The sequence below is a fragment of the Phascolarctos cinereus genome, unplaced genomic scaffold (genome assembly GCF_003287225.1).
Source record: "Phascolarctos cinereus isolate Bilbo 61053 unplaced genomic scaffold, phaCin_HiC Scaffold_4;HRSCAF=312, whole genome shotgun sequence".
Taxonomy (NCBI): domain Eukaryota; kingdom Metazoa; phylum Chordata; class Mammalia; order Diprotodontia; family Phascolarctidae; genus Phascolarctos; species Phascolarctos cinereus.
The window spans coordinates 558,269,197-558,281,802 of record NW_027555847.1 but is presented as its reverse complement, the minus strand read 5'-3'; the positions used below and the strand labels follow the sequence as shown (position 1 = coordinate 558,281,802).

The following is a 12,606-nucleotide window of genomic DNA, read 5'->3' as shown; positions in this document are numbered from 1 at the left end:
CCTAAGAAAATCAGTATCTTAAAGGCTTCCTCCAGCTGAAAGAGCTAGTACTTTGTTTTGAGGGACACAGTCTGCTTTGGTTAGTATCTAGCTGGGGAAGCTGGCATGTGAATCTCCCCATCTTTATGCTAGTGACCAGAAAAATAATGTGGATGTGGGCTCATATTTGTTTGGTTCGTTCAGTTGGTTTCTCTTCCTGCCAGGTTCTATTCAGGCCAGGCTTCCCTTGTGGATCTGTTTCTAATCTATTGAAACAGTTAATTTTTTTTTTCCATCTAAGAAATCTAGAGGCACACTTGGGAAGGCTCAGCTCCTTCAACGACATGGCCAGCCTTTAATGAGCACATTAATTTAGAATATTAATTTGCCTTAAAAAAAAGAAAGAATTAAAGGCACATTTATATTGAGATTCTCTCCCTTCCCCGCCCCTTTTATGTTTTTTAAAGAGCCAAATCAATTAGAATTCACTTGGTCAGTACTTCATTCATGCCCTCTGTTTTCTTCTGACTGCTGATAATAATGAGCTCTGGTGAGCTATGCTAGAGTGCACGCGCATTCTCATTTTCTTCATTGGGGGTTTTTGATTACACTGTTTCTAATGAAATCTCTTCAGTTTTGCGATTCAGTCTCAGAAGACAGAGGGTTCAGGACCTAGCGAGCAAATTACGTTCAGCCTCCTCCTCTCCCCACCTCCCCCCAACTTTTCCCTATTGGCATTATAATTTGTGTTCAGTTCTGGGGAAAAATCCTGACACAGTTATTGGGTCTTTTTTGATTATGCTGAAGAAACTAAACTGTCAGATCAACAGCTGTAGAAGGTTTTACCTCTGTGTTTCATGGCTCTCCCTGCTCTGTTTCCTGACTGTACCATTTAACCATAAACGTGTAGGGCTCTGGATGTCACGGCCCATGCTGCTGCCTTGACTACTGTCTCAGATGTCTGACATGCTCAGACTCCAAAGAGCTGACTTGGCAGCTGCCCAGCAGACTTTTATAAAGGCTCAGTTGGTGGCCCGAGATTCAGGCTGTCAGAGTTGTGTTATGCAATAAATCGTTTTCAGCAGAAGTTATTAATCCAATTTCGGCTATAGCTTTTTTTTTTTAATAGACTGTAATCAAAGATAAGTACACGTTATTTGATGGGAGTTTGGGAGAAGTTTCTGTTAGTTTACTTGAACCTGGGAAACCTGTCAGGCAAAAAAAGCCTTCCTGCTTGAAAAGCTTTTAATTTAAAGGAAAGGTAAGGGAAACAGCAGTCATGCATGTTCGGTTACATTTGATGCCTCCTGTGTTCTCAGCCATTTGTTTTGTTTCTCTGGGAGGATAGTTCTCTCCCAACTCTTCCCCTTTTTGGTACTTGAATATTGGTAATTAAAGCATTTTCTAGACTCTTTTATATGGATGAGTATGCAGATAAACTGAAGGAATTCTAAGTCTTATTTGTTCTTTGATAAATAGAATTTGAGCTTTAGCAAGTTTGTATTTTTATAGAAATTTTCTTGATTGTGAACTTAGCTGACATCAACACATGAATATTTCATGGAGTAGAAAAGAGACTTCAATGAGACTGAACTGTTAAATAGTTTAATATGTATATTTTATCTATGTATGTATGTGTGTATACACACACACATATATATATATAAAATGAGACATGATTTAAAAAACAAAACCCTGCTCTGCTTGTCTGTGTACCCTTCAAAATTTCCCTCTCTACATTTTATGTGTATTTTTAAAATGTTGCTGTAGAACTTCTTCTTTGCATCACATAACTCCAACACCCACCCTTTGTCCTCCAACAAAATTTAGGTGATCCGTTGGCTGTGTCAGTATATACGTGTCTCTTTTTGCACCTCTAGTCCATTTTCTTTCTATCCAGATGTGGGGAGTATGATTCATCTTCGTGACTTATGATTGATCACCATGTTGATCAAAGTTCTGTAATCTTGTAAATGATTCTGGTGCTGCTTACTTTACTCTGCATTAGTCACAAAGTCTTCAGAGGTTTCTATGAATCTGTCTGGTTCATCATTCCTAATAGTTTATCACATTCCTAGATCATGTTTCCTTGAGTCAACCTTTATAAACTTTTGGGGCCTGAAGGGCTATATTTGGTTTTATTTGTTCTAGCACAAATGAGAAGTTAGGAATGGTATCCCCCACCCTTCCCTTTCCCCTCTTAGAGAAGAGTCTGGACATCTTCCTTGATGATAGAAGGAAGTATCCTTCACTTACAGTAATTCTCATTAGGGGCAGTGAGGTGGCGCGGTAGATAGAGCTCCAGCCTTGCAGTCAGGTGGACCTGAGTTCAAATTTGGCCTCAGACACATGACACTTACTAGCTGTGTGACCCTGGGCAAGTCATTTAACCTTGATTGCCTCACCAAAAAGGCAAAAACAACAACAACAACAACAAAATAATTCTCATTAAATCAATTTCAGTGGAGAATAGTAAACAGATCCAGCTACACTGGATTGTTTCTGCTCATGCCAGTGGTCTCGTTGCCATATTTAATATCACTAAAATCTGGAAGAAGGGGAGTGAAGAGAAAGTGAAATTGTATTTTAGGTTGTCTTTTATAGAAAAATAGCAGATCAGAAACAAGTGACTTTGAAGCCATCTTTCTCTTCCTTGAGGCTCCAATGTATCCATCCAGTCAAACTGAAGAAAGCAAGACAATTCTTACTCCAGTTGACAAAATCCAGCCCTTTTGGGGTGTGTGTGTGTAGCAGGACAGTGAATTTTGCATAAAGTTCCCAAATTCCTTGTCAAGCACCTTTTTATTAGTCTTTAATCTCGTCTCCCTTGAAGCCCTCTTCACACACACACACACACACACACACACACACACACACACACACACACACACAAACACACCACACACACACACACAAACACACACACACACCCCTCTACCCACCCCCCTATGTAATTTGCTTCTCATGTACTTAGATGCTAACAGAGGGTGATCTCATTTGGATTTAAAGATCTGACCCTCTCCCCCACACCCACCACCTAAAAAAAGAAGAAAGAAAAGGAAAAGAAATTATTTTAATTAACTCCTTGTAGATTTGTGTTGCTAGTTGAGGCTGACCTTTTGAGCTTCGCTTTTAGGAGTACAAGAAAATCAATTAAGCTGACAATGGTGGTAGAGGTGGCATTTAGGGCAAATGCTACCAGCAGTGAGCTTTGAAGGGTCAGTCTAATTCTGATAAATGAGGAAATTTAAACTTCTTTCTTTCTTCATCTGACTGAAACTGTGTCCTTCTCTCCCTCCTCTTCACTCCCCAAAACATAGGATCTCGGTTTTCCTTTAAATGTTTATCTTGGCAGAATGAAACGGGGAAGCTTTGGTCATTTTGTCTACCACCCCATCTCATTTCTTTAGCATTCGCCATTTGGAAACTTAACATTGGTACGTACTGGGGGTATCAAGTTCTATTAAATGCTACATTCTCTTGGAGACTGCTTTTATAGTTTTACATGGAACTTAATGCTGCATGTAACTATATTACCTTTCTCCCTCTGTTGATTTATGACCCTGGGTATAAACTAAACCAGATCAGATATTTAAAACTGCATGGAAGATTTTTGACTTTAACTCAAAATGCAGGTGTGCACAACCTCCAAGGATTTAATCTCAATGTGGTTTTCTTATTAGCTTCCTTTTCACTTGAAGGTTATACACAAAAGCAATTTGGGTGTCTTTATTGGCTGTATTGGCTTCTCTTCGGGCTTGGATGCTTAAGGAGAAGAAAGGTTCATCCAGATCCTATTGTAGGATTTGTTTGTTCATAGTGACTCAAAGCATTTGGATTTGAACTCTATTTTGTACGAAAAATTTGCCGTGGCAAGACCCAGTCTTTATTTGTAAATTAGTTTGTTACAGTTGGGAGGGACCATAGAGGTCATCATTATTCTAGTCCAGCCTCCATGCAAAATGAAAGAATATTCTGCAAAACTGATTTTCTATGTGTGAGAATACTTGAATAATGTGGGTGATATATTGCTTTGTATAATATATAAATGTGTTCTGATTGTGCATATCTCAGATCAAAGGTCTTCCAAGGCCCCATTAAGCTTTGCTTATTTGAAGGGAGATTGTGGACAGGGTCAGGTCATTATTTCAGATATTAAGAAATAGGCATGAAGTACTGGGTTAGGCCTTTTGCTTAATAGACTGAGAATGGCTATACTAGATAACTTGTAGAAAATAATTCCTTCTCCTGGTGCCCACGTCCGTCCTGTTCCCCTTTCCCTACCTTCTACTGTGGTTTAGTGAATATCATTGAGTTTCAAGTCAGGTAGACCTTTACTAGCTATGTGACATCAGCCTACTCAGATATGAACCTCGGTTTCTCCATCTGTAACAATAGCTGTAGTACCTGCCTTACAGGGTTGTTTTGAGGTTCAAATGACATAAGATAAGTGAAGAGCTTTGCAGACCTTAAAGCATTCTGTAAAGGTCAACCATTATCAGTTTTGTTGAATGTCCATGCCTTGTTGCAGTAATATATTGGTTATTCAGTCAGAACTGTGCATGTGTTCTGAATGTATCCCTGACACCAGAGGTCGGTCACCATCTTGTCAGTGAATTTGGCATCCCTTGTACTGGAGGGCAGCCTGCTGTAAAGACTTTCACCTCTGTCATGATTGAGTGCAGTTTATAGCTTGCCTCATCAATAGTCCATGTTTTTTAAAAGCCTCCAAATAGGTGTTCAGACAATAAATTGTAAGAACTCCTGATGCAGTTATGGTATATCAAATCAATAATTCAGTTTTTAAAGCCTAAAGTATGTAGAAATATATTTTGAATTCTCAGTAGATTTATTCACACCAAGTATTATAGATTGCCATAGTGCTTCATTTCAGGGTTTATTTAAAGAACATTGATTTGATTTGACATCAGCACTTAAGTTCAGTATTGGGGACAAAGTATAAAGAGAATGTTATACTCATTTGTCCTTTGAGTTTGTGCTAGTACCCTTTCCCTACTCCCAATAAATAAAACCAAACTCAATGGTAGTTATATTCTTTCTAAGCAGCTCTGGATGGAGAATTGGGCCTGCAGTCAGAAAGCTTTGAGTTCAAATTCAGGCACAAATACCAGCATTGTGTGCCTGGGCAAGTCACTTAACTTCTATCTGCTTCCCATTTCCTCAACTATAAAATGAGGATGGTAATAGCACCTCTGTTACAGGGTTGTGAGGATCAAATGACATAATAGTTGTAAAGTGCTTGGCACAGTTACTGGCACATAATAGATGCTTAGTAAATGCTTATTCCCTTTCTTTCCCCTTCATTCCCTTTTTCTTCACCCTTCTATATTTTCTTGAAAGGAGAATAAATTAAATTCTCCTCTGGTTACTCAGGTACAATTAAAACTCAGTTCTGTCCCATGTTAAATCAATGATCATCATCATAATAATTATTGTCTTTTTTTTGTCCAGGCAAAAATATTGCCGGCACCTTCAAATATATCTTGTTAGATATGGTCCCCAGTACGTACCCTCCCTATGTATTGTATGTCTAGTGGTCAGAGCTGGATTTCAAGGCAGACAGGCTGATTTTGAATTCTGTCTCTGTCACCTTGGGCAAGTCAGTTTTCTCCTGAACTTAGTTTTCTCATTAGTGAAATGAAGGACTTAGCTTAGGTCATAGCATCGTAGATTATGGTATTTCACATGATTGCTGGAGGTCCCTTTCAGCTCTATAGTCCTATGACTTAAGTTATCCAGTAAATACAGTAAGGCACTTTGTTCATCTCGAGTCATCCAAAGAAATTTAAATATGTCCTATTAAATTTCCAAAGAATCACTTTACCCCCAACTTACCAGTCCTTTAAAAGCCGTTATACAAATAAAGATGAAGAGAACTTCCACCTCCCCTCTTGTTATGTGAGAGACCTGGGTATTTATTTGCGTTTGAGAATAGAATTGGAAACATATCATTATTTAAATCCTCCTGTGTTGCATTGTAAAGTGGCAAATTAGGTCTTCCCACCATGGTGCTTCTCTATTTCATTCCCAGTGATTTATCACTTAAGTTGACCAATTAAATCTTTGTTAAACACTGGCACTTTGTTGGTGCAGTGGATAAGGTGCTGGACTTGGGATCAGGAAAATCTGAGTTTAAATTCAGCCTCAGACCCTTATTAGTTGTATGGCTGTGGGGAAGTCACTTAGCCACTGTCTGCCTCAGTTTCTTAATTTGTAAAATGAAGGTAATAGTAGCACCTCCTTCCCAGTGTTAATATGAGAATAAAGTTAGAAAAACATTTATAAAGTGCTATATAGATGCAAGCTTTTATTTATTACTTGTGGAAATAAAAATCTACGCCAGTTAGTTGTATAAGCCAGAACATCTGCTGTGGGATTGTTAGAGAACAATGAAATGTGAAACTTTGTTCAAGAGAAGGGAGAGATTCCGTTGTGATCTGGATAAGGTAGACCTTTAATATTTCTGGTAAAATGATCTCCTGCTTTCAAGTCTTATGACCAGTCTGGCTTATGACCAAGAGACAAAGGGACCCAAGAGGCCATTTTCTATGATGGGTCTCAAATACCACGTGCAGGATAAAAATTTTAGTTAAGTGAATGTGTGTCTTAAGTTTCCCTTCAGATGCATGTGCAGATTGTAAAAAGCAAAAAGGAGGGAGTCACATTATTGGATAGAATGTGTTTCAGATCTTAGTTTACCCAAAATTTTAGCTTAAGTAACCTGAGATCTTTTGCCCAATCAAGTTGGTCTGTATCCATCTGTTACTGATATGGATGGGTGAATGTAATTGTTTCATTAAATATTAATTATATTGTGTGTGGGTACGTGTACTTACACTTGAAATATGGGTGGAGGGTCCAGAAGTTTTTGGGATAAGTGTTTTCTTGTGGTGGGGTCCAGGCCAGCAAGTAAAGCCAGGTGGAAGTTTATAGATCGGGATAATAACGAATCATTTATAAAGTGCTTCAAGTTTTATAAAAGGCTTTCACCATAGCAGACTGTGAGGTGCGTCTTTGTAAGTCTTTTACTTCCATTCTACAGATGAAGAAATGAGATTTAGAGTGGGAGAGTGATTTGCAGCTAGTGAGTGCAGGTTGAAGGAGAGATTTCTCTGACTACATCTTTCCTTCCTGACAAACTGGCTTATTATAGCAGCCTGCAGGTACTCTAGCTCTTGAAGACCTAGAAAAGAAAGTTCTTGTTGCCAAAGTCCTCAGCCTTGCAAAGGGGTCTGACATCAGAAATTGATATTACCAGTGGGAATGACATGTAAGAAGAGGAATCACCATCTGCTTTATCACTTCATTCTAAAGACCATAGGATTTTTCCCTCCACTTGTTGCTCAAGCCATCCATGTGTCATCTCTCCCATTAGGCTTATTAAATCCTTCCTTCCTTCCTTCCTTCCTTCCTTCCTTCCTTCCTTCCTTCCTTCCTTCCTTCCTTCCTTCCTTCCTTCCTTCCTTCCTTCCTTCCTTCTCCTCCTCCTCCCTCCTCCTCCCTCCTCCCTCCCTCCCTCCTTCCCTCCCTCCCTCCTTCCCTGCTTCCCTCCTTCCCTCCCTCCCTCATGCCTACAATATACTCCCTCCTCACCTTTAACAGCATCTCTGCTTTCCTTTACTGCTCAGTTCAGGTGCCACTCCCTATACCTTTTCTTAGGCCTTCTCCTGTTTCTTCATATGAACCAGGGGTCTCTGGCAGAATGTAAACTTAATAATGTTTACCTTTTCTCTCTGTGTCCTCAGTGCCTGGCAATAGGCCATATATACATACAAGCACTTGCACACACATATCTACATATGATGCTTAATAAGATGGTTAACTTGAGAAGTGATGGTGTAATTTTTTTTTTTTTTGAGGGAAAAATTATGTGGTATTTACTGAGCCCCTTATGTGTCGGCCTTTCTGTTGAGTTATAAGCAGTAACACTCATTGTGGTGGTAGCTTCTAAGTACAAGTTGAGTTTGTAAGTATTTCTTGGTTAACATCCAGACACGGGGAGAGTTTTCTTTTACGTTGTTTTCCCCACTTCAGTGAGATGTGAGTGGGTGGATGTTTTCATAGGGTTAAATGGAGGAATGTTTCTGGAATACCTTCATCTTTGGTTTATATGTCTAGGAAACCACTCCTAGGGAGCCAAAGATTTATTGAGAGGTGATTCATCATGACTCTGCATCCCCAAAAGCTGGTTTTATTTTTAATGTTGTGGATTATTGTCACCTTTGTGAGGTGTGCTTGTAGAATCATAGCACCAAGGTCAATTTATTACCAGATTGAATTCTGCGATTTGCTGGTTTAGTGTTTCATGTGTCTGTGGGGTGTGTGTATCTGTGTGTCTGTACACATGTACGTACACGAGGAAGGGGGTGGGATGACACTGGGGGGCTGGGGCATGTAAATGGGTGACCTCATTCAGGTAGAGGGATGTTATAATCAAGCCTTAACCAAGATCAGAGATTCTTACAGAACACTCCAGAGGCTCACCTTCATCTTAGTACTAGAACTTCTATCTCACATCTTGGTCATAGGTTTGCCTAGTGGTTTGGGTAAGCCATTTTACAGATAGAAGAATAGAGAAGTAAGTGTTTTGTCAGTAAATATCATAAATCCTTTCCTTTGTAGGATTTTTTTTAATCCTTCATGTTACCTGGTTTAACTTACCTAAACACATGATGGTTGACTTTTTTCCCCCCCTAAAGTCACTAGTTAGGTGAAGAGGATGTTTCTTTTTTAGTAACTGAGGTCAGGATGAAGCCTGGGGCCTTCGAACAGAACAGAGCTGAGTAGATTGTCAGTACAGTTTCATGTTAAAAAGTGTTTTGGGCTTTTAAAATTTGTAATCTTCACGCACGCACGCAACCATGAGTTCTTTTCTGTGGTGCAGTGGATGGAATGCTGTATTCTGAGGAAAATCTGAGTTGAAATTCAGACCCCAGACACTCACTAGCTCTGTGACCCTGAGCAAATCACTTAATTTTTTTTCCTCTCAGTTTTCTCTTCTGTAAAGTGGTGTTGGGTTTGTATGCTAGGTGGCCAAGCAGATAGAGTAAATGGAGTCAGGAATTAGATGGCCAAATAGATGGAAGCAGGAAGGTCTGAGTTCAAATTTGGCCTTGGATATGTACTAGCAGCATGACCCTGGGCAAGTAACTTTACCCTTTTGCTTCAGTTTGTAAAATGAATTGTAGAAGGAAATGACAAACCACTGGAGGTTGACGTTGTTGCCCAGGACACTGAATGGTCAAATAATCTAGGATTACACAGTTAATATGTCAGAGATGGGACTTAAATCCAAGGCTTCCTTGCTTTGAGGTCAGCTCCGTTCACTAAGCCATGACAGACTGACTAACTTTATTTAACTTGTAACAGTCTTTTTGATCCTACTTTATCCTCTTTGCTAAATTATTTAAATTTCATATTAATATTCATTATGTGCAGTGGTCTCTAGTTTTCTTTCTTTTTTGTCTCTCCCTGGTTTTGGTGTTAAGACCATATTTGAATCATAGAAGGAATTTGGTAGGATCTCTTCTATTCTTTTTGCAAACATTTTGCAGAATAATTGGAATAAATTATTTTTTGAATGTTTGATAAAATTCATTTGTTAATCTTTCTGGTCCCAGTATTTTTCTTTGGGAGTGCATTTATGCCTTGTTTTTCTGAAATTGGTTTATTTAAATTCTCTTCTGTTAATTGGGATATTTTATGTTTTTGTAAAAATTCAGCTTTTTAAAGTTGTCAGTTTGTGGCATATAACTGGGCAAAGTTGTTTTTAACAATTCATTTGTTGTGAAATCTTTCATTTTTAATACTGCTTATTTGGTTTTATATATATATGTGTGTGTGTGTGTATATATATATATGTATATATATATATATATATATATTATATATATATACACACACACACACCACACACACACACACACACACACATATTTTAAAATTTGACTAATTTAATGATTTCAGTGTAGATACAGTGCCACTGCTGGCTGGACCTGGGGTCGGAAAGACTCATCTTTTTTATTTCAAATCTGGCTTCACAGGTATACTAGCTATATGACCCTGGGCAAGTCACTTAACCCTGTTTGCCTCTGTTTCCTCATTTGTAAAATGAGTTGGGGGAGGCAGTGGCAAACCACTATAGTATGTCTGCCAAGAAAACTCCAAATAGGGTCATGGAGAGTTGGACACAACTGAAGTGATTGAACAACCATAGTGAAAATAGCCCTGGGTCTGGAATCAAAGAACCTTGGGTTTGGAGTCAGCAGACGGGAGTTCAAATCCCATCTTTTGTGCTACCTATGTGATTTTTACTTTCAGCTCTGTTAATCTCGTGTTTGATTTTCATAATTTCTTTTTTTGTGAATTCAGTTGGGATTTTAAGATGTGTTTTTCTAGTGTTTGGTTTCATGTTGGAAAACTCACCTAACTTCCTTCTGCTTAAATTTTCAAAGGAGCTATCTGGATTAGATGGCCTCAGAATTCCCTTCCAATTTTAAACTTAGGATCCTAGCAAATCGTTCTCTCCACCATGCTGCAATACCTTTTTTCTCCCCCCAGGCTTTCATCTCTTTCTTGAGTTGCTGTTTTGTTTCTTTTCCTAATTTAGTTCCATCAAAAGTACTGCCACCCTTCATCTTCATCTCTCATGTCACACTGCTTTTCTCCAGTCACATGACCCTCTACAAGCCCTTATCACCTCTTGCATGGGCAATGATAATAATACTAACGACAGCCATAATAATGGCTTTTATTTAAGTGACACCTTAAAGTTTACAAAGAACTTTACAAATATCTCATTTTATCCTCATAAACAACCCTGGAGAACTGGGTGCATTTATTGTCCCTGTTTTGCCTGTGAAAAAACAGATGTAGTCAGAGCCAAGTTTCTGAGACTAGATTTGAACTCAAGTCTCCCTGACTGCAAGTCCAGCACTCTATCCACTGCGCCACCTAGCTGACTCTGTAGATTATAGCCATAGGTTCCTATTGGTTCCCCCAGCCTTACCCTCTTCACTCCCTTTTCCACTCGGCTGCCAGACTGATGACCCTGAAACACAAGTTCAACAGTGTCACTCTCTTGCTCTTTATGAGGGAGGGGAAAGTCAAATTATTCCTTCTCCTGCGTTTTATAGTTCAGGCTGTCTTCTATATCTAGCTTGGAAAAAAAAAAGAGGCATTGTAGCAAACAGGTTTAGCATAGTGGAGGAAACACTTTGCTAGGATTTTAAGTTTAGAATTTGAGGGGAACTCGGAGGTCATCAAATTCATACATTGTAGAATCCTTAGCTTGCTCCCTCCCCAAATATAGTTTAGATGCCACCTCCCCTGGAGGCCTCACCTGGTCCCGGCTTTGTTCAGTTGTTACTGTGGTGCCTTCTCCCTCCCTGGCCCCCCATGACAGCTTCTATTTGTGTATGTTTATCTCTGTACATCTTGTCTCCATATCACTATACTGAGTACCCCAGGAGAATGGAAACTCTTTAAGAGAATGATGGTTGATTTTTTTTTTTAGTTGTGTGTGTGTTTTGTTTTCTATCTTTGTGTTCCCAGAACCTAGTACAACGTCTGGCATGTAGCAGGTACTCCAAAATGCTTGTAAAATTTTTTTTTTTTACTTTTCCCAGTTTAAAAAAAGAAGATGCTTTAGAACTTGTTAGTATTGGTGATAATACACCTCAATTTCTAAACCCTGCTCATAAAATACTTGGTATTACTGATTATCAGGTATTTAAGGGAAGTTTGCTGCGGTTAATGTTTTATTTACTTTTAAATGATCCATGCCATGAAAAGCCCTGATCAACAGAATGGATGTGGCCATGTGGTTGGCTTTGACGCCTAGATGGCTGAAATGCCACAGCCTCCATCCCTCTTGTGTTATAATGCTTTCTGACATCCTGGATATGGATATTGGACACAGTTCTTCTTTGATAAATTTTCTAGGATCTGAATCTGAAAACTTGCCTAGTTCTTTTGAGTAACTCCCCCTTTTATTTTATTCCCCCCTCCCCCTCTCTTCTTTCTTTATTATCTTCAGGATGACAGTGATGGGATTCCATGGTCAGAAGAAAGGGTGGTCCGCAAAGTCCTTTATTTGTCTCTGAAGGAGTTCAAGAATGCACAGAAGAGACAGCACGGTGACGGTATTAATGGGAGCCTGAAAACGGTAAATGGTAAGTTGACTCTTCTCTGACGTGGGGAAGAATTTCTCTCGTCATGGTAACGCTGCTGAATTTGGAGAAATGGTTGGGACCTTTGCAGCTCCCTAGGAGAAACTCTTTAATTCTTCCTTCATTTCTCCCTGCAGGTACCTGAAGTTGTCAGTGTGAGTGGGTAGGGGCTTCCACTTACGGCCCCTTTTTTTCCAGTGCAGTGGTTGTCAGAGGCCAGTTGGTCCTCTCTCTGTTTCGCATCTCTTTTACACTGAGCCCCAGTCATTCTTGAGTTTCTGGCTGAAGGCCACATCTTCTTCAGTTTGTAATGGTGTCTACTTGATAGAAGTCTTGGGATTTGTCCTTGAAGATCCAGTCCACACTGGCAGACAGCCCTTTGTTCCTTCTTTTCCCTACCTTTCCAAGGACATAGAGTAAAGCACAAGCCCCTGTC

At 39.4% G+C, this 12,606-nt stretch overlaps 1 protein-coding gene across 3 annotated transcripts in view; it reads left to right on the top strand.

The window, feature by feature from the left end:
• The window catches only part of JARID2 (jumonji and AT-rich interaction domain containing 2), a 334,127-nt gene that overhangs the window by 125,524 nt on the left and 195,997 nt on the right, over positions 1-12,606 (top strand). For 2 of the 3 annotated variants that reach the window (XM_020986790.2, XM_020986791.2), the window contains exon 2: positions 12,038-12,173. The exons of the other annotated variant lie outside the window; for it this stretch is intronic. In XM_020986790.2, the coding sequence (XP_020842449.1) occupies positions 12,038-12,173 (136 nt within the window). The remainder of the gene's footprint in view (positions 1-12,037; positions 12,174-12,606) is intronic. 3 annotated transcript variants of the gene reach the window in all.